Consider the following 22654-nt stretch of genomic DNA (forward strand, 5'->3'; position numbering starts at 1 on the left):
TGGTGAGTGAGTGAGTGAGTGAATGAGAGAGTGTGGGAGAGAATGCAAGAGAGGAGTGACTGTGGAGTGAGAGAGTGGGAGTGGGAGAGAGAGGTAGAGAGTGTGGGAGTGAGTGTGAGTGTATGAGAGTGAGATTGTGAGAGTGGACTGTGAGAGAGAGTGACAGAGTGTGAGAGAGTGAGTGTGAGAGAATGGAGTGAGAGAGTGAGAGTATGAATGTGAGAGAGTGTGAGCGAGTGAGAGTGAAATTGTGAGTGTAAGAGGGTGTGAGATTGTGAGTGTAAGAGAGTGTGAGAGTGAGAGACTGACTGCATTTGTGCAGGATTATTCCCTGCCTGTGTACAAAGAGGATTGGAACTGATGAAACATGTGACTAGGGTGATGAAGGGGTGACCAGAAGTAAAATGGAGCAAGAAATTCACCTCCGATGTAGAGCGGGGAGTTCAGGCTCAGGGTCGGCTGTTTCTGGAGCTTGCCCAGACTCCTGGGGGTTCCTTTGTCCACCACCAGACTGAGTGATTGGTTCATCATCATCAGCTCGACAGTGTGGTACTGCCCGTCATTGATCGTCTCCACACTGCACAGAGGAAGAGAAGAAATAGAATGAATTATCCAGCCGATATGGCTCCTGGGTGTTGAGTGACATGCAGAGCAAACAGCCTGGCAAAGGGTAACATAGCAGATGATCTGATCATTACTACACTGCTGTTTGTGGTAACTTTTGAAATAAAATAGCTCCTGTTTTTATTGATTGAGATACAACACAGAACAGGCCCTTCTGGCCCTTTGAGCCAGGCCGCCCAGCAGTCCCCCAATTTAATCTGAACCTAATCACGGGAGAATTTACAATGATCAATTGGTACGTCATTGAACTGTGGGAGAAAACCAGGGCACCTGGAGGAAAGAGCTATGTAGTTACGGGGAGAACATACAAATTCCTCACAGGTAGTGGCAGGAATTGAACCTATTCTGTAAAGCGTTGTGGCTAACCGCTACTCTACCACCTATATCCCACAGATGAACTGACTGCACTTTATTTGTGGTAAAGTATCATTGGACGACACAAGGATGGGCTGGGTGTGCCTTTCTTATTGTGTACTTGTTAGTCAGGATTTCATAAGAGAAAGGAGGGCAAGTGGTGAGAGTTGATTGAAAGGAGTAGGCCAACAGGCCACAGGCCTGCTTTGCCATTTCTCTCGATCATGTCCAGCCCTGAATTTGAACACCATTTTCTTGCACTGCTTCCATATTTCTTGATCCTCTCAATATCCAGTAGTCTGAATTGAATAACTTGATGGCTAAGCCTCAGAGTCCCTTCAAATCAGAGAAGTCCAAAGTTTCAACACCTGAATGAGAAAAGATGTTTCCTCATCTAGGTCCTGCACGAACTGGGACTGTGACCACTGGTTCCAGGCACCTCATTTGGGGAAGCATCCTCCGCCCATCCATTCTGTAGAGCCCAATAAACTTCAACGAGGTCACCTCTGATTCTTCTGAATTCTGGAGAATACAGGCCTGGACTTCTCAAACAGCAACGTGGCTTCATTCTCCAAACGAAAGTCACTTCAGGTTTGGTTTTCTGTCAATGGCAGAATGTCTTTGCATGGATGTACAGTCAAGACCACAAGGAGGGTTAACTCTTCTCACTGGGAATAATTGGGAAGAGGCGGAAGGAAGCTTGGAGGTGGAAGTAGAACGCTCCAGTTATCGGGAATAATATTAGTAACTGGAAGCCGTAAGTTTAATATTAGGAATTTTAGACAGAATTGCTTCTTTTCAATTAGAATCATAGTCACACAGCGTGGAAACTTGCTCTTCAGACCACTCTGTCTGCACTGACCATCATGCACCTGTTTGTTCTAATCCTGATTTATTCTTCCCAATTCTCATCAACTTCCCCCATATTTTACTCCTTGCCACACATTAGGGCAATTTACAGCAGCTAATTATCTGACCAGCCTGGACATCTTTGGGACCGGTGAGAAAACTGGGACACCCAGCAGAAGTGGACACAAGTCACAGGGAGAAGGCTGGATGTCACTGGAGCTGAATGGTAGCAGCTCCCCAACTGCATCCATACACAACTGCTAATCCCAGTTAAATATTATGTACACACACACACACACACACACACACACACACACACACTCACTCAGTCTGTGTTTAGTAGCCTTTTCAACTCACTCAGTCTGTGTTTAGTAGCCTTTTCAATTGCAGTTTTACAGGAAGGTGGACTTCCAGGTATACATCCTCATCCCAAATACAGACAAAGCAAATGGCTCTAGCAGTGACGAATGTGAAACTGTTCTGGAGCCCAATTTCCCAGGATGGGCTGTGGGCTTCCATAGCATTGTTTACATACTTGTTGCCTTTTGAATTTAACGCTGTATGCGCAGGGAGATCACACATGCCAGTATTGTACAGCCCATCTCAAGATGCTGGACAAACTGCATGCACAGATCTCATCAAGCCGCAATCTTACTTGGGTTCCACTTTATGGCAGCACAGGGTGCAATGGTAGTCAGATGTTAATGAACTTGCATCTGAATCAGATTCTTGAATGGTCAAGGCATGAAGGGTTACAGAGAGAAGGCAGGAGGTTGGATCAGCCATGATAAAATGGAGCAGACTCAATGGGCCAAATGGCCTAATTCTGCTCCGATATGTTATGGTCTTATTAGATGTGACATTATTCAAATATTGTCTGCCAGGAAACTACACCACTACCTCGACCTTCAAATTCTTGGCAGCAAAGCAGTGAGGTTGAGAAGTTGGGTCGTCACTAATTTTTGGATTTTACGGTTGAGGGAGCCGGTGGGGCATCTCATCTTCTTCTTCTTCATGTGCCTTGTGTATTACATGCTTGGGCGATCGTGGCTCTCCACATCGAACGATCCCTTGCAGCGTCAATGATATCTTACACAGTTAGATCTGTTAGTTCTTTCACAGTGTCCATATATTTTCTTCTTTGCCTTCCTCTTCCGCGTTTCCCAGGCATATGGTCTTGTAATGTAAGGCATTCTATTTCTCCCTTTCTGATGACATGGCCCAGGAATTTAAGTTTCCTCTCATTTAATGTTCTAATTAAAGATCTTTTTTATGCACATGTTGGAGTACTGTCTCATTAGTTACCCTATCTCCATATGATATTTTCAGCATTCTTCTAAGAAACCACATGTCTGTTGCTTCTAAGTTTCTTTGGAGTTCTGGTGTTATAGTCCATGTTTCGGAAGCATACAACAAGATTGACTGGGTGTAACATTTTAGTAGCTTAAGCCTTGTTGTCATAGAAATGTGTCTGTTGATAAAAATGGGTTTCAATTTTTCGAAGTTGGTTTTGGCAATGACAATTCTTCTTTTTATTTCTACTTTATTTCTAGCATCTTGTGATGTAAAGCTACCAAGGTAATTAAAGGTGGTCTTTTGTTTAATCTTTTGGTTACCGATGTACAATTGGCAGTTGGGAGTATCCTGCTGTTTTGATATTACCATACATTTGTTTTTTTTTTACAGTTTATGGTTAGACCAAAATCTGCACTTGTTTGTACTACTTTGTCTAGGAGGATTTGTAGGTCTTCTGCAGCACTTGCTATTAGGGTGGTATCGTCTGCATATCTTATATTGTTGATGTTAACACCATCTCATAGAGAAGAGAAGAGACAACAGAGTTTGGGGCTTAGGTTGAGGGAAATTTGGAAGTTTGGTTCTGTGCGTCATGGCCAAAAACAAATTTGAAGAACGGTACCCCTTATTCCATCTGGGCATGTTGCAGCATACTGAACTCAACATCAAGTTGTCCAACTTTAAGTAACTGATTTTCTCAGACTGGATAAGAAATATCCATTCCTGTCATTATATCTGTCATATAATCAGCTTTTTTCTCTCTATTGGCTTATCCCACAGCCCTGCAAGTGTTAATGCATAATGCAGACAAAGAAGCATAATTGTCATCTGATTAACCCTTTTAACCTTACCTCATCCAATCACACAGTTTATTTTTTTTTAGTCCTACCAACTTCTCCTCTGCATTCCCTGCAATTTAAATCTAATCTGCTTTTCTCTCTTTGCCAATTCTGACGAAGAGTCTGTCTAACCCGCTGCTTGTTTCCAGCACTTTTCAACTTTGTTTCAGACTTCCAATTTCCTTTATTTTCATTTATAATGATCCCTATAGGATCTCCTACCAAGTGCTTCAATCTGACTTTGAATGCTTGGAGAATGCAGGTGGAAGTGGTGAGGTCAATTTAAGTCACTTGGAACATGGACTGTACAGCATTTTGAAATACAGTATGCTGCTTATTGTCAGTGTTGCTGCACTCCTCTTTGTGAGGTCCGCAACCTCCGCTTGATTAAAAAACATTTGGATCTGAAAAAAAACCTGTGACTCCCGGCAAGAAGTGACACCTTTTGGGCTGATGGAGATTTCCAGCTGAACCACAAACCTGGGTATTGTGATTCTGCTGATTTACTGCTGTGTTATTCATTTTTACTGAGCTTACACAGATGTGAGGGGTGGAAAGACTGCCAAACATAGCCGGCAGCACAGAACTCCCTGCAAAAGGAGCAAGCAAATAGCCCCACAGAGTGACATAGGAATTGTTTTGAAGAATTTTGATTAATCTAAGCGTTTACACAGGAGTTTGTCCTTTGTTTAATGCATATATTTCCAATTCCCACAGATAGCTTGCAGATTTCACTGTTGTTCAGTCAGAGTCCATTTTTGGAATCGCTGGTAAATCTCCATGTTCTCAGACAGACAGAGACAGTGGCTTGGCACTGGATGAAGGGGAGTCAACCAATATTTTCTGTCTTTATTTCATTGTGTTCACCCTGACAGACACGAAACAGCATATTTTCTTAGCTGAGCCATTAAACCTGCTGTTTAAGCTTTTCGAGTCACTGCTTTCGCACAGAATAAACAAATAAATTACATCAAATACCCATCCTAATCAGTTGTTGGTTCTGGACTAAATTTTATACACAAATATGGTTTACTTTCAAGCTATGCATGCACTTGTTGTATGGGTCATCTGATACAACATACACCCTCCAAGGAGAGATTTGTGGATATTATGAAAGGACAGTAATTCTCAGCAAACCTTTGGCCTAAAACGCAAAGATACTTGATTGTGTGACAATGAATAGATTCAATACTCGTTTACAGTGAGATAATTAATGTCAGCAGACAACATCTGGGACATTTCAGGGTCAGTTGTCTCCACCAATGCTGCGTCACATTTAAGCAGAAAATCCCACAACAGTTATTCTTACTAGGCCACTCAAGCGGAAATCTCTACAAGTAACCTTGAGTTCATAATCCGCAGACATTCAAATCTTAATCTGTCAGCCAGAGGTTTTAAATTTGGTTCATTATTAACTCTGGGACAAAGGGCTGGTGTCAGCAACAATGTTGCTGTTGGGATTATGGTCAAAGCCTTTCTGCAAAGCTACAATAATCATTCCATCTGATGTACATGTGACTTCAACCACAGCATTGTGGTTGGTTGCTCTCAGAAAAGACCTGGTAAGCCATTTGGTTCAAAGACAGTTAGGGAAGGCCAAAAACTCAAGGAACTGTGGCCAGTAACTTTGATTCTTCAGCATTATCATTTCAGAGGGTCTGCCCTAGCTCCAGCACATAGGACCATCTCAAGGGATGTATGGCAGCACCTCCACATTCTTAAAAGTTTGTGATAATTCGGCATGTTATCTAAAACTTTGACAAACTTCTGCAGATGCAAGGTGGAGGGTATACACAGTGGTAACACCTTCATAGCAGATGGGAGAGAATGGTGACTTGAACAAAACTCAAGGCTATGGCAAGGTCAGTTGGTGTTAGGGAATGACACACAAGCCTGTCAAACTCTGTATGTACCAGTAAACAATTATTCAATGTTCCCTTGCATGTGTTGCTTTTTAAGAATTATGTAAAAATTTACTGAAATTGAAAATAGCCCTTTGACATGACACTGGGTATCCTAATTTAATGAAAAGCTTTCTCAAGTCTTCCACTAGGAGCTACTTGTTTAAGATATGTATATATCCCAGCTCAGGGAAATCTGTTATTTGATGGCCTTTCTTCCAGTCTTGATTTAATTGGACTCGGATATTTAAATCCTGCATCATCTCTCTCACTGTGCTAATAAGATAATGGTGTGACATTTAATAAAAGGGTAATGCATTAACCAATGGAATTAATATCAGCAGCAAGGGTTCAGCACACATATGAATCCATTAATCTTATGGTAATGAAACACCGTTGTCAATGATGACCTCTTCCTTTATCAATATAATTAGAGCTCATGAGGTGTTTGCCCTTCTCTGAGCCTGCAAATGTGGACAATCTATAAAAGCCATCTGATCAAGCAGTGAATGGCTGTCTTTGTGACATTTACCAATCGATTGATGAGGGCAGATGTCCACGTCACCTTTGAGCCAGCTTCTGCATAATAAGCAGAGATGATGTAATTGATATTAGTGAGCTGAAGTGTGGAATATGCTACACAGATATTCAGTACTTACAGCTGGGTGTTCAAACTCCTCTCTGCATTGGCTTATCGGACGCACAGATGATGCAAATGGAAGGCCGTGGACTCATTGTAACTTGCTGAATTTTTACATGAAAATGAATTGTGGAGAGCAAAACCAATTCAGTGTCATAAAATGCCATGTCTTGTTCTCAGTTACAATTGCATCTCCACTGTACTGTGTGGAGAGTCCAAGCTACAGATATACAGGGGCAGCTGGCCATCATTATTGCCACGAGCCCCCATACCAGCACAATCAGCAGCTCAATGTTACCCTCTGCTTCTCACTCACTGGCACAAAGAATGGATATCTTTCACCCTTGTCAAGTGTAAAGCACTGTAACGCTTCTTGTTTTAGGACATACAACCCCACTGGGAACTCATGAGTAATTCTGCCCTCTTCTGCCACGGTGTAGATGGCAATTTGAAATGTACAAGCAAATACTGGGTGAGGGAAGACTCACCTGTACACAGTGGTAGGTGGATAACTTGATGCATCATATATGAGTCGTACATGCCCCTGATAAAGTTCTAGAGCCAAGGGATCGTTGTCGCCTTTGTAGAGTAATAGACCATTGTCCTTGTCAGTTGCAACCTAGTCACATGGAGAGAGAATATATTAGATCACAGAACATGGAACAGTAGAACACAGGTATGAGTCCTTTGGCCCATGATATTCTGCACCAAAGGGCCTGTTCCCGGACTGCATGTTAGATCCGGTTTATGGGGATCTTCTGAAATTTACTTTCATTTACATCTCTGATCTAGTTATTTCAGTTTCTGTTTATAGCTTCCCATTTTACTGGTCATCTGCTCACTAACCTCACACATTCACAGAGCCTCACGGAATGGGAATTGTCTCCTTGGCCCAGCAGTGCTCTCTTCATCACTTATATGAATTTTACACCGATCTCAATATCCCTGAGCAAAACGATTGACAGTAGCCTCGGTTTTTGTTGATGCTCTCTCATGCTCCACGGGAGCTTGAGCAAAGAGAGTTTTATTCAATATTTCACTTAGATCGTAATTTAACTGTCCAAGAAAATATCATAGAGGATAGTTTACACCACATCCACCTTGAGGTCTATCTAGCCTAGGTCTGTGCATGAGGAGTTTTGGTTAATTAGTTGCTGAAGCTGAATCAGACAAGAGTTGCTCTCAGAGAAGATTTTCCAAGATTCTGTAGGCGCGAAAGAATCTCGTATAGTCAAGACTGGTTCTTGAGCTACAATGCTAGCTCAGGATTTTGTAGGTGTACTGTCACATCTTAAAGAGCTCGAAGGATATTAAGGTTCTGAATGGCAAACAAGTTGCTAGCCCCCACTCATGCTCTATTTTGTTTGCTGCTACTTCAGTTACTAATCCACCAGCATTAGGTTGCAATGTTGCTGATTAATGCTGAAAACTTACACTGTGCTCTTGCTGATGAGATTGATTGTGTTTTGAAGAGAAGAGGACTCTACTGACATTTGTTCTGGAAATTATCCAAGAATGTAAGAGGAAGAGCCTTCTGATGTTCTGCTTTATTACATGGCTTATGAAATGACACTGAGAATGCTTATTACTAGGGATCTCATAAGTGACCCTCTGTGGAAAAAGAATGAGAAAAAGCCACAAGTAAAGCAGAACAACAGCAGCTGACAATTGAATGGAATCTGTATTATTGGGCACCATCTGCTCGAAATCACTGACCGTGCCCTAACGAGCCCCAACGTCCCGACGTTGAAGCCACACTGTTGAAATCCCTACCTGAAGTGAGATATTTGCTTGCGGGCGGACTTCGGAGGCCGACAGCACCACGTAAGAATCTTTCCCGACAAAGTTGACGGTGACCAGCTTCTCGCACCTCTGGCCTGCGAAGCCGGCCAGGCACCGGCAGACAGGCTCATTTTGTACCTCCATGCAATGAGCACCATTCTGGCAGTCGTAGTTGTCACAGAGACTGGCGTGGGGCAGGACCATGGGAAGCTGGATTTCACAGAACAGTCCACTGGAAGAACAAATCAGAGCACGAAGCCTCATTGAGTGTGTCAGCAAACAGAAAGTTGATCAATAGGGAATAATAGTACCAGTTTAGTGTTTGCTGGAAAACAGCAACAAAACTGCCATATGACGGGCCCACTTACAGCAGGTAACAAGCTGATTCTTCTGGCAATTAATATCAGAAGGAGTAGCTAACTCTATATCGGTGAGACCCACCGTAAGATGGGGGACTGTTTCATCAGGCACCTTGGCTCCATCTGCAAAAAGCAGAACTTCCCGATGGACGGACATCTTAATTCCCATTCCCATTCCTGTCTGATATGTCAGTCCATGGCCTCCTCTTGTGCCAAGGTGAGGTCACCCTCAGGGTGGAGGAGAAAGGCCTTGTATTCCATTTGGGTAGCCTCCAATGTGATGGCATGGATATTGATTTCTCCTTCCAGTAAAAAAAATGTTCCCCACCCTTCCTCTATCCCCTACTCTGGCCTCTTACCTTTTCTCAACTCCCTGTCACTTCCCCCTAGTGCCTCTTGTCCTTCCCTTTCTCCTATGGTCCACTCTCCTCTCCTATCAGATTCTTTCCTCTCCAGCCCTTTACCTTTCCCACTCATCAGGCTTCCCCTATCAGCTTATAGCTAGCCTACATCTTCTTCCCCCATCTTTTTTATTGTAGCATATTTCTCCTTCCATGTCAGTCCAGAAGAAGGGTCTCAGCCAGAAATATCAACTGTTTGCTCATTTCCACAGATGTTGCCTGACCTGTAGCATTCCTCCAGCATTTTGTACGTGTTGCTTTGGATTTTCAGCATCTGCAGACTTTCTCATGTTTATTATATGTAGTAGTTTGTTAGCCCTTCTGATGCCCTTAGCTGGAAGCACAAGTGCTTGCCTGCTCATTCTCTGAAGACTGGACCACATTAGTTAAAGACCAGTGAATACACCAGATGCTCATCTCTGCAACGTAGACTTGGCACTGATAATCAAGTCCTGCTCCAGATAGTCTACATATTTCTGGGCAGGTGCCAGGAAAAGGACACTAACATCTGACTGGACTTGGTCAGTTTTTATAGACGCTGAAAATGTAGTGGTGATGGTGGTGGTGGACAGGGCTAGTTCTGGGACTAGCAAAATGACTTTAAAAAAAAGGAAATGACAGCCATCTGAAATTTGGAAATGTTGCAAGCTTCTACAGGAGAATCAAAAAGTGAAAATATTTATTTAAGAGAAACCCTCAAATGAAAAGTGATAACCTAGCCCAGCATAACATGACTAGAAGACTTCCACATTCAGTCCCAGATTTATGTTGACCTGACAAGGTGGACTATTAACATTGCCTTTGTTATCATCGGACTTGGTCTTGATGTCTCTCAGACACACACACACCATTGTCAATACTGAAGAGTGAAGGTCACGTTTCAACAAAGTCTGCACTTTGGAGGTGCTCCCTGGCCTGTAAGGGGCAGCACGTTTTTGAAAGAAATATACTTATGTGCACTTTGACAAAGGAATATAATTAAATTAACCAAGGCAACATTTAGTCACAATATGCCACTCCTTTAAATACTGCATGCATTTTGGAGCCAGCAGTGAATTAAATGTAAATGTAAACTCAAGGGAGCAAGAAAATAAGCTAATTTAAGTAAGTGATAGAATCTAATCCAACTTCACCTTCTCCCATCGATTTCCCTGCAGAAACATGCTTTGCTTACCTGAAGCCGGTGGGACAGACACAGGTATAACCATTAATGGCATCAACACACTGGGCACTATGCCGACACCTGCTGTCCACACAGTCATCATAATTAGTTTGGCAATTCTGGCCAGTGTAACCAGGCAAACACTCACACCTGTTTGAAATAATAGAGGTCAGAGAATTAACCATAGGCTAAGGGAATTTACAAAACATGCCTCAATGTCCAAAATAGTTAGCTCCTGATAATCTACTATTACTCACATCTTGATCCTAAAAACAATGTGAGCGAATATACATAGCTTTGGAATGGACAATGGTAGAACACCACCCTCATTCCCTTTGGACTCTAATTTTGTTCGGGGATTTTTTTTCTTGTGGCATTTTGAAAAGGGTTTTTTTTAAAGTGCAAATACATTGTATCAACTAGTTTGCACTTTACTGTTAGCTGCAACTGCAAGAAGCTCTGGCAGGTAAAGTATAAATTTCCTGTCGTAGAGTTACAGTGATAGAACTAGTAGGGTTGCTGCCAAAACTCCAGCAACATGAGTTCAATGCTGACCTCCGCTGGGGCCGATATGGAGTCTGTATGCTCTTTGTGTGACGGCAGTTCTCTGGGTGCTCTCCACATCCTCTCCACACCTTGGGATAGGAGGTGGATTGCCCATCGTAAATTGCCTCCAATTGTAGTGAGTTGTAGAATCCGGAAGGAAGTGATAAGAATGTAGGATTAATGGAAACGGGTATGTGCTGACTCAATAGACCAAAGAGTCTGTATCCATGCTATGATTCCACAACTTTGGAATTATGTTGACTCAGCCCAACTCTATTATATTCTCAGTGCACTGTTATCACGTTTTAAATAACAGAGTAGAGTATTTTCTCTACTGCTGATGGCAAGCTCGTTCAGTATAGTTCTGATTTGTTTCTACATCCTCTTTTGAATAGTATGGTTACATTTTTTTTTACTTGTCCCATTATCCTAGGAGGAAAGATAAACAGATTGGGAGGCAGCTAAATAAAACGTCTCAATCTAACATGACTCCTATTGTTCATAATTTGTATCAATAATTCAGGTGGGAGCATTAGAGTGATAAAACCCTGTCTACTGCTGATACAAAGCTAGGTGGCAGTGTGGACTGTGAGAAGAATGCAGGGAGACTTCAAGGGATATTGATGGGCTAACTGAATGGGAATGATGGGGCTGATGAAATATCATGTGGAAAAAATGAGAGGCCATCCTTTTTTGGTAGAAATAATAAGGCCAAGCATGTCTTAAATGGTCAAAGATATAGATGTTCAGAGGACCTTTGATATCATTACACACGAGTCTATACTGATTAACATGAAGGTACATCAAGCTATTAGGAAAGCAAACGATTATCAGCCTTTGTTGTGAGAGGACTTGCTTACAAGAGGAAAGATTTGTTGCTGCATGTAGATCACATTCGTAGGTCTTGTTCCCCTACCTAAGGAAGGAAATGTATGCCACAGGGGGACTTTCCAACTGATATCTGAGATGGCAAGTTTATTATTAAAGAGAAATTTAGTAGAATAGTATTTGCTCTCAAGTTTAGAAGAATGAGAGTTGACCTGACTGGAAAGTGGGGCTTAAAAGGAATATGCAGGCATGATGGCTTGCGTGTCACTAAACATAAGAGGTAGGCCATTAGGGTGGGAATGAGGAGGATTTTCTTCGTTCAGAGGACAGCGAGTCTTCAAATATGGACACAGTGATATAGACGTTAATTGTAAGTTTCACTAAAGTGGTATGGAAGATCTGCCATGATATTAGTGATTTACATGGAGTAATTTCCTACTGCTACCTCTATTTCTTATGTTCTTATTTCTTCCAAAGCTCCCCCTATCCTGACATTAATCTCTTAACATTCCTTCTAATCTTCTGTTTTTCCTGCTCTTATATTTATTTCGCCCTCTGTTTATTTCACACCAACTCCCACTAAACCGCTGATCACCCCACTCCCTTCCTGACTCTAATGTTGTTTGCTATCGTTAATAGTTCTCTTTTCTGAGGCACTTTCCCCTTTCCTTCCTATCTGCCGGCACCATCTCTTTCGTCAAAAACAATCATGGACTTCTCTTAAATTAAAGCCTCATCTTCAATCTCCTTATCCTTTCAACCTCTGACTTCCAAATCCATGCCCTTGTTTCTCGAATTTCATTTGAAATCTTTTCAATCTTGTGTCCTAACCTTCCATCGTTCTGACTAAAATTGCAAATTGCATCTAGCTGATAGTGACCATGGCAAACTCATTCCATGAGGTCCCCTTCAAACTTCCGCAGTGTAACTGTTCGCTACGTCATCCTCTCCATGCCTTCCTGCACCAGGACCGTAAGTATCTATCTTTGCCCCTCTCCTATTTTCTTACTTTTTATTTTATTGAAATACAGTGTGGAATAGACTCTTCTGACCCTGTGAGCCATGCCACCCAGCAAACCCCACTTTAATCCTAGCCTGATCACAGGACAATTTACAACGACAAATTAACCCACCGACTGGTACGTCTTTGGACTGAGGTAGGAAACCTGAGCACCTTGAGGAAACCCACGTGGCCACGGGGAGAACATACAAACTCCTTACAGACAGCCGTAGGAACTGAACCCGGGTCACTGGTACTGCAAAGCGTTGTGCTAACCACCACACTACCAGGCTGCCCACTGAACATCACAGATGCTGATGTTCAGCCCTCCTTATCACTTCACTCTGATCTCTAAATTATTATTCAGCTGTTCAGCATCCAGCATTGGGTGAGCAGAAATGTTTAACTTTTGCATTTGTTTTTCTCTGCAAATATTTTTTTCCCCTCTCATCTGCCCAAGGCTGAATCTTTACTTGCAATCACACGTTGGTTCCAGGATAAGTTTGTGACTATGTGCTGTTGTCATCAAAAATGCCCGCTATTTCCAGCACTGTAACTGCCCTCAGTGCGGCCCTTGCTCCATCTGATCTGCTGCTGATACAATCACCCATGCTAATATTACCTGAAGATGTGATTATACCAACCCACTCCAGTCTTACTGCTCCAACTTAAGCTAAAAGTCAGACAAAACTCTCATGCCTATATTCTCAATCCACTCTACTCACTCATTAACCTGCTTGCTGATCTGCTCTGACTCACAATTAAATATGTATTGGTTTTAAAATTCTTGTCATTGTTTTCACATTTTTATGCCCCTTGCCTTTCCTATACAAAGTACAATCCTATGTTAACACAAATGATGCATTTCACTACATTTTGATGTACACATTGGTTCCTTAAGGTTGTCATAGCCGGGGATGGTAATGGAGACAGGTTCTCACTACTTATTAAATGCTCTCAATGGTGTGCACCTCAAATAACCTCTGACTACCAAGTCCAGCTCAGCTCAGCCCAGCCGAACCATTTATACTGACAGGAGAGAGTGTAAAGGCGTGTTACTGATGCCTTAAAACCAGTTGCTTCGGGCAGATGGTGTTTGTCAGCTCTGGTTGGCTGGTCATCTAGAAGGAAAACTCAGATCTCGTACCTCTTCTATATCACTCACAGGGAAGACTTCGGGAGTAAACCCTGATGGAAAAATCTGAAGCTGGATTCCCCAAGGCAGTCCTACGTTGAGTTCAACGCTGACTGACAACTCCTGTGATGCTGCCGATGTCAAACTACATCAGTCCCTGCAGTTCCTTTGGATTCATTAGTTGTGTGGAGAGGGAGAGCTTGCTATGTGGGCAGCAGCTTGCTCTCCATGTTGTACTGCTGAGGCTTGTGTACCTGGACAGCTGAGACACTACAGCCATGGTGGACCCTGACCGATGGAGGTCTCTCTCACGTAGGATAAATAAACTAAACTAGAGACGTGAAACTCTACACCTCATCTCCTCCAGCCCGACAACCTTCTAAGATGGTGACCACAAAATACTAAATAAAGGCTCAATAGGATGGATGCTGGATATCTGAATGAAGAAAAAAAATGCCAGAAATGCTCAGCTGATCGGGCAACATCTTTGTAAAGAGAAACATTTTTAAACATTTAGGCAAAAGGGTTGAGTATAGCAGTTGGGAAATTATGTTGCAGTTGTACAAGATATTACTGATGCTTGGAATATTGTGTTCTGTTTTGGTTGCCCTGCTATAGGAAAGATGCTATTAAGCTATAAGAGTGCATCAATGTTGCTGTGACTCAAGGGACTGAGTTATGGAGAAAGACAGAGTAGACTGCAACTCCATTGGCTGAGTGTATACAATCACAAGGGGCCTAGATAGATAGGCAGAGTGAATGCACACAAACTTTTTCTCAGGGTTGTAAATCACGCATGAAGGGACATAGATTTAGGGTGACAGGGAGAGACTTAATGAGAACGTGAGGGGCAACTTTTGTCGTGGAGGGCAAATACAGAATGAAGTTGAGGCAGGAACATTCACAATGTTTCAAAGACGTTTTGACAGGAACATGGATAGGAAACGCTTAGAAAGATATGGGTCAAACGTCATGGGTCTAGCTTAGATAGTCAGCATGGAATAAATGGGCTGAAGGGCATGTTTCCATGCTGCATGGTTCTATGACTCCATTGCATTAGTGATTGTGCCTTCAAGACCATTATCTCTAGAATTCTGTCTCTTGTCATCCTCTTGTCATCTTTGGCTTTGAGTCACAAACTACCATATTTTGTTCTGCAAGATTTTGAGAGGCACCTTGAACTATCTTATTTGGGTAAAGGTGTCACAGAAAAACTTTTTTTATGAAGGAAGGGTGAGATCAGTACAGGAAAAAATTAGGTGTTGGGAAAATTTAGAAACACGAGGGGTGAAATCAAACTTGGCCAGGGAGTCTCAAGAGGCCCAATTGTTTATCATCCATTAAATCACATGCTCAATGTTTAAATGTCTTAATGTGATCACATTAATGGTCCTGATCTCTGCTGTGTTGCGCAGTATAAAAGAGGTATACGTCCCCAAAAAATATCAATGACAAATCACAGTGAAGGTGATTCTGAGGAACTCTGATCTGATCTGCTACATACAGCATGCTTATGTAAATCTAACAGAGTAGACACAGTACGGCATGGTCAGAGGTTTAAGGATAGGTTCTCCTCGATCAGTGAGATACGTAGAGAGACCGTCCAAACTGATACTTCAACACAGTCCTAACAGCGGTGCCATTCTTTAATACCAGATGTTAAACTGAGATACTACTTGCCAACTAACCCCTCCTCTTGGCACTTCTTGAAAAACTAAGCAATTTTTGAAGACCTTTCCAATTATTCATTGCCCAAGCATTATCAATATGAAACCAAATTCTGTCATCTTTATCCTCATTTCTTGGCTGGATATCTAGTCCCTGACAGATGCTTGTCATCTTGTCTGAAGAGCTTCAATGACAGTGAAGCCCTTAACTGCTTCTATTAACTCAGAAGGATGCTATATTAATGTTCTTTTGTTGAGGCTGAAGGGAAGATATGATATCAACTGAAGCAATACAGGAATATACACAAAATGCTGGAGGAACTCAGCAGACCTGGCAGCATTTATGGAAAAAAGTACAGTCGACATTTCGGGACAAAAGGTCGACTGTACTTTTTTCCATAGATACCGCCCGGCCTGCTGAGTTCCTCCAGCATTTTGTGTGTGTTACTCAGATTTCCAGCATCTGCAAATTTTCTCTTTTTTTGTGGTATAAAGTAATACAGGTCTTCGTTTTCTTTAAAAAAAATGCATAGTTGATCAATATGATATAATTAATTGAAGAGTGCACGGTACTGACCTGTACTTCCTGTCCCTTGAGACACATTTGGAGCCATGTTGGCAGGGGTTGAACTTTGGAAGACAATAATCCACGACCTCTTCACAAAGCTCACCTGTGGATAAAGGGCACCATAGGTCAGAGAAAAAAAATCACAAGCTTCTGGGGAGGAAGAAATATGTCGCATTTTGCCAGTTAATTCTCTGGCTTCACCATCAGCCCCACATAAACACCTGGTCGCCATCATCCACTCCACTCCCTGGACTTCTGCACTGCATGTGAATTTCTAAATGAAGTTTGCCACAGAAAGATCAATGTGATAATTAACAGCTCAGGAATATGACAGTGAAGTCGCAACAGCACAAAAATATGACAATCTCACTGAGTGAGAACATAGAATATGTAGGAACAGGCCCTTGTTGTGCTGAACTACACTAAACTAATCCCTTCCATCTACACAATGTCCATATTCCTCATTCCTTGCACGTTCATGTGTTGACCTGAAAGCCTCTATTGACCTGCCTCCACCAATACCACGTGTAGTGCACTCAGAGCACCCACCACCTCAGTCCGTGAAGACCTTGCCCTGCACGTCTGTTACATTTTGTAACTCCAAAACGTAAAAACTAACTGAGGGGAAAACAAGAGAGCCAAGAATGTGAGTCTAACTTCGGTGTTTACTTTAATCGAGGTGTGCATGTATCGCATAGTAGCGTCATGACGTATGCAATTCACGTACTCTTATACGTAACCCGCAATGCATGATGTAAACAACAAAGAATGCTTAATTAAACAATGTATTTAAAATATTACTCAAATATAACAATCTTCCCTGCTAAACAATAAACTCCAACTCAATATAGAATGCATTTCAACTTACATATATATATGTAGTATAATAAATAAAGTGCCTATGAAAAAGTATTCACCCCCCGCCCCCCGGAAGTTTTCACATTTTATTGTTTTACAACATTGAATCACAGTGGATTTTCTTTGGCTTTTCTGACACTGATCAACAGAAAAAGACTCTTTCATGTCAAAGTGCAAACAGACCTCTTCAAGGTGATCTAAATTAATTCCAAGTATAAACACAAAATAATTTATTGCATAAGTATTCACCCCCTTTAATATGACACACCAAATCATTACGGGCGCAGCCAGTTGGTTTCAGAAGTCACATAATTAGCTATAAATAAACCTGTGTGCCGTCAAGGTGCTTTAATTGATTGTAGTAAAAGTACACCTGTATCTGGTGTATTACCAGAAGGTCCAACCACTGGTGAGTCAGTGTCCTGGCAAAAACTACACAAGGAAAACAAAAGCAACTCCAAGCAACTCCAGCAAAAGGTTATTGAAAAGTACAAGTCAGGAGATGGATACACAAAAATTTCCATGTCACTGAATATCTCTTGGAGTATAGTTAAGTCAATCATCAATAGAATAGAATAGAATAGAATAGTACAGCACAGTACAGGCCCTTCGGCCCACATTGTTGTGCCGACCCTCAAACCCTGCCTCCCATATAACTCCCCACCTTAAATTCCTCCATATACCTGTCTAGTAGTCTCTTAAATTTCACTAGTGTATCTGCCTCCACCACTGACTCAGGCAGTGCATTCCGCGCACCAACCACTCTCTGAGTAAAAAACCTTCCTCTAATATATCCCCCTTGAACTTCCCACCCCTTACCTTAAAGCCATGTCCTCTTGTATTGAGCAGTGGTGCCCTGGGGAAGAGGTGCTGGCTGTCCACTCTATCTATTCCTCTTATTTCCATAATTTAATTTCATGAACATACTAAATAACTGTCCTGATTCTCCACCTGATCACTGTCATCAATAAATGGGAAGAATATGGCACAGCTGTAAATCTGCCTAGAGCAGGCCGCCCTCAAAAACTGAGTGACCGTGCGAGAAGGGGACTAGTGAGGGAGGCTACCAAGAGACCTATAACAACTCTGGAGGAGTTACAAGCTTCAGTGGCTGAGATGGGAGAGACTGTATATAAAACAACTGTTGCCTGGGTGCTTCACCAGTAGCAGTTTTATGGGAGAGTGGCAAAGAGAAAGCCACTATGAAAAAAACTCACATGAAATCTCAACTAGAGTTTGTCAGAAGGCATGTGGGAGACCCTGAAGTCAGCTGGAAGAAGGTTCCATAGTCTGATGAAATCAAAATTGAGCTTTTTGGCCATCAGATTAAACATTATGTTTGGCATAAGACAATCACTGCACATCATCAAAAACGCACCATCCCTACCGTGAAGCACGGTGGAGGCTGCATTATGCAGTAGGAATGCTTCACTGCAGCAGGCCCTGGAAGGCTTGTAAAGGTAGAAGGTAAAATGAATACAGCAAAATACAGGGATTGTGGTAAAATCGGCGGGAGGAGAAGATGGCAGAGCGACACAGAGCGCGCAGCTCTCTGGTGAGATGATATTGTATCTGTTAAATAGGGGCTGTGGACAATTCTGATTTGATGAAGACGGATGTGAGAAACAGAGGAACATCTGGAGAAATTTCTGAAATGCCTGGTTTTGCTGCTGCTGCTACTGTTCGATTGAGAATCTCCGGAGGAAAGGCCCCAAAATCCCCGGCTTTGTCTGCTGCTGGCAACCGAGGCTGAGGTCGAAGTGTTGGATAGAGATGGTGCTTGGTACTCGGTGTCAGAGGGTTGATCAGAGTTCAAAGTTTTCGGATGACTCAGAGTCGGACTGTGGCCGGGCATGGCAGGGAGAGTTTTCTTCCTTCTCCCATCTGCGTGAGATGTAGGACTTCTGAGAGACTTTGAACTTTTTTTACTGTGCCATGGACTGTTTTTCATTAAATTATGGTATTGTTGCACTGTTGTAACTATATGTTATAATTATGTGGTTTTTGTCAGTTTTTCCGTCTTGGTCTGTCCTGTGTTTCTGTGATATCACACCGGAGGAATATTGTATCATTTCTTAATGCATGCATTACTAAATGACAATAAAAGAGAACTACGTGTCCTCATAATCTAAATTCTAATTCTTAAAATCCAGGAGGAAAATCTGATGAAGTGTGCAAGAGAACTGTGACTTGGGAGAAGATTTGTTTTCCAGCAAGACAATGACCTCAAGCATAAAGCCAAAGCTACACAGGAATGGCTTAAAAACAACAAAGTTAATGTCCTGGAGTGGCCAAGTCAGAGTCCAGGCCTCAATCCAGTGGGTATTTGTGGCTGGACTTGAAAAGAGCTGTTCATACACAATCCCCATGCAATCTAACAGAGCTTGAGCAGTTTTGTTAAGAAGAATGGGGAAAAATTGCAGTGTCTAGATGTGCAAAGCCGATAGAAACCTATCCACACAGGCTCAAGGCTATAATTGCTGCTAAAGGTGCATCTACTAAATACTGACTCGAACCGGGTGAGTAATTATGCAATCAATTATTTTGTGTTTAATAATTGTAATAAATTTAGACCAATTTGTAGAAATTTGTTTTCACTTTGACACAAAAGAGTCTCTTCTGTTGATTGGTGTCAAAAAAAAGACAAATTAAATCCACTGTCATTCAATGTTGTAAAACAATAAAACACGGAAACTTCGGGGAGGGGGTGGTGAATACTTTTTAAAGGCACTGTAAATCTACTACTATGCACAACAAAGTAAATTTTAAATTGTCCCTTTCAAACCTAAAAAATTAATCATCGTGGAGGATTTCTTACTGTTGTGGGCAACATGTTTCCTGACAAGGTAGGTCCTCTGCTTGACAGCAGAGACTTCTGGTCATGAAACAATCTCAGTTTCTGGGGCCTCCTCCATGATAGTTGTAGGAGTTGATTCTGGGACTGCAGGAAGTGGTTCTGGCAGCTCTGGACAATTCTCATCTTTTTGCTCTGGATCTACTTTGATCCTTGCTTCTTTCCTGATCCTGACTTCTTTCTCTTTCTTTATACCACTCTTTTTCATTCTCACGTTCCTTCTCTTTCATGCTTTTCTCCTCCTCATTCATGTTCTTTCTCTCAATCTTTTCTCTCCTTTTCAGCTTGTCTTTTTTTCTCACCTTTTTCTTTTAGTTCCTTGTGCGCATCTCTGCATTTGCTAATTTCTCGAGAAATTGGATCTTGTTTATCCTCTTCCATTTCCAAAGCACTTAAGTTTTCCTCCTCATCTTTTCCTTTTTCTTCTGTCTAGTTTGTGCATCTTGATCTTGGAAGATGCATTTACTTCACTGGAGTTATTCTCTTATTCATCCTTCTGTTGCTCCCCTTATGGTCTGATCTCTCCTCTTGGTTTCCACATCCACAATATCAGCTGACAAATCCCCTGTTTTCATATCTCCATTGACTCCTTTCTTTTTGGCCTTCCATTCATCCAGCTGGGCTTTAGTCTTTGCATCTACTGTTACAGGCAACTTTCTGTCTCCCACTTGAAGTTCATGCAATAACTGTAATGCACACAGAGTAGGTTCTGGTTCTTTATACTCACAAAAGCTGAATGCTTGCAGCTTTCCTGAAGCTCCTTAAACTCTCTTTCAGCTTAAAACCAAGCCACATTTCACAAGTAACTGCCTGATTAACATATCCAAAGCTTTCTCAGAAATGTTACCTACAAAACCTGTTGCTTTCGCCACTTTCACGATTCCTCTGAGCAGCATGGTCCTTCCTTGGTCCAATATGCTTTCCAACCAAAGGCACAGAGGTTGGCACCAACACCTGTTTGCCCTCTATTGGGCAATGGTTCATGGTGCACAGCATGGAGACAGTTATGGCATCATCCAGTACCTTTCTTAATTTGCTTTCAGTTAACCCTTTTGCAGAAGATGTGGCATGCAAATTGTGGATGGATCTGCAAACAAGTTGTAGTTTTCTCAGCCAATCACACCTCCACAATGCTGGTCCTCCTGTTTTTTTATCACATACAAGCCCAATGTGGCTTATTGGTTGTTGTATTTTACTGTCATGAATGTCATTCCCACAGGAATTATCTTTTCTTCTGTAAAACTTCTCAGTTGGAGATCTGCAGGCTTCAGAATAGTATCTTTGAAATGCCAATTCAAACTCATTTTGTGGAATAACTGAAACAGCCGAGTCACTGTCCAATTCCATTTTAATTAACCTGCTGTTCACTTCTGATGAAAGCTATATTGTTTAGTTTTGACATTATAAGTCTCAAGGCTACTCAGGTCTATGTCATTTTCATCATTATCAGATTTCTGACCAACAGCACGTATGTTAGTGCTCTTTTTGAAAGTGAAACTTGACTTTTTATCTTTTTCTCTTCACTGTGCTGTCCTTTTATTTTTGTCTGCCTGATGTGCTCTTTGTATGTGTCCTACTTTGCAAGCTTCGCCTTCAAATCTGAACTGGTCTGATGACAAACATGAGAAAAGCTGCAGATGCTGGAAATCCGAGTAACACACACAAAATGCTGGAGGAACTCAGCAGGCCGGGCAGCATCTATGGGAAAAAGCACAGTCGATGTTGTGGACCAAAACCTTTTGGCAGGACTGGAGAAAAAAAAGCTGAGGAGTAGATTTGAAAGGTGGGGAAAGGGAGAGAGAAATGCCAGGTGATAGGTGAAACTTGGGGGGCGGGGGGAATGAAGCAAAGAGCTAGGAAGTTGATTGGTAAAAGAGATAAAAGGCCATGGGATAAAGTAAAAAGGGGCAGAGGAGCACCAGAGGGAGGTGATAACATGAGAGAGGTACAAGGGAATGGGAAATGGTGAAGGGGGTGGGGAGGCATCACTGGAAGCTTGAGAAATCGATGTTCATGCCATCAGGTTGGAGGCTACTCAAACAGAATACAAGGTGTTGTTCCTCCAACCTAAGTATGGCCTTATCACGACAGTGGAGGAGGCCATGGAGGAGGTCTGGTATATGTGAGCCCTGGCCACAATGGTAAAACAATTTGTTCAGCCAGTCCAGTTTCCGTTTAGTCATTGCAATTTTGTTCACGCTCACTTTTATTTCTGACTGTAACTCAATTGTGTCTCTGTCTGCTGTTTCCATTGATACATTTAAAAGAGCAATTGAAATAGTTGTAAGTTGTGCTTCAGTTAGGAGCAGTTTTTGATTGATTTCTTGTAAGATTCCACAAACTAAGCCATCTCTCAGTGCACCGTTAAACCCATTACTGAACTTACAATACTCGGATAATCTGTTCAATTCAGTCACATAAACTGAAATGGGCTCCCCTTTCTTTTTATTCCGCTCATAAAACCTAAAGCGTTCTGCAAGTGGGCAAAGCGTACTGGAGCCTCTAGTTACTCCATTCACTAGACTGGGTTCATTGTTACAAGTCCACATTGAACCCTGAAGGTCGATCAGAAATCCAGAATTTGCCGCCTGATGTCCGGAACGCTGAGTATGTGAGTCTCTCTGAGTCCGCTGGGGAAGTCAAAGGCCCAGTATCTGTCAATCTACGAGTCCACTGGAGGCTGGAGGCTGGAGGCTGAAGACAGCCTCTCCTGGGTAAGAGGACAGTCAATGTGCATGGGTGGAAGGAAGGGGTTTCTTTTGCTGGTGTTGCTAGGTCACTTGGTATGCTCTGTTTTGTTGCATTCTGTATTGTTCTGCCCAGCATGGCGGGCATACCATGTAGCGTCAAAATGTGTGGCGACACTTGTGGACTGCTCCTGGCATATCCGTGAGTCAGTTGGTTATTACTACAAATAACACATCTCACTGTAGGTTTTGATGTACATGTGATAAATAAACCTGAGTCTGAATGATGTCCCAGGTCTCAAAC

General features: G+C 42.2%; 1 protein-coding gene across 2 annotated transcripts in view; it reads right to left on the reverse strand.

Moving 5' to 3' along the window:
• Positions 1-22654, reverse strand: part of LOC140200362 (slit homolog 3 protein-like) — a 669401-nt gene that overhangs the window by 12713 nt on the left and 634034 nt on the right. For both annotated transcript variants that reach the window (XM_072263584.1, XM_072263583.1), the window contains 5 exons: positions 15961-16054; positions 10220-10357; positions 8277-8517; positions 6992-7122; positions 423-577 (listed from right to left, as the gene is read on the reverse strand). In XM_072263584.1, coding sequence (XP_072119685.1) covers positions 423-577; positions 6992-7122; positions 8277-8517; positions 10220-10357; positions 15961-16054 — 759 coding nt within the window. The remainder of the gene's footprint in view (positions 1-422; positions 578-6991; positions 7123-8276; positions 8518-10219; positions 10358-15960; positions 16055-22654) is intronic.

The sequence above is a fragment of the Mobula birostris genome, chromosome 7 (assembly GCF_030028105.1).
Source record: "Mobula birostris isolate sMobBir1 chromosome 7, sMobBir1.hap1, whole genome shotgun sequence".
Classification (NCBI taxonomy): domain Eukaryota; kingdom Metazoa; phylum Chordata; class Chondrichthyes; order Myliobatiformes; family Myliobatidae; genus Mobula; species Mobula birostris.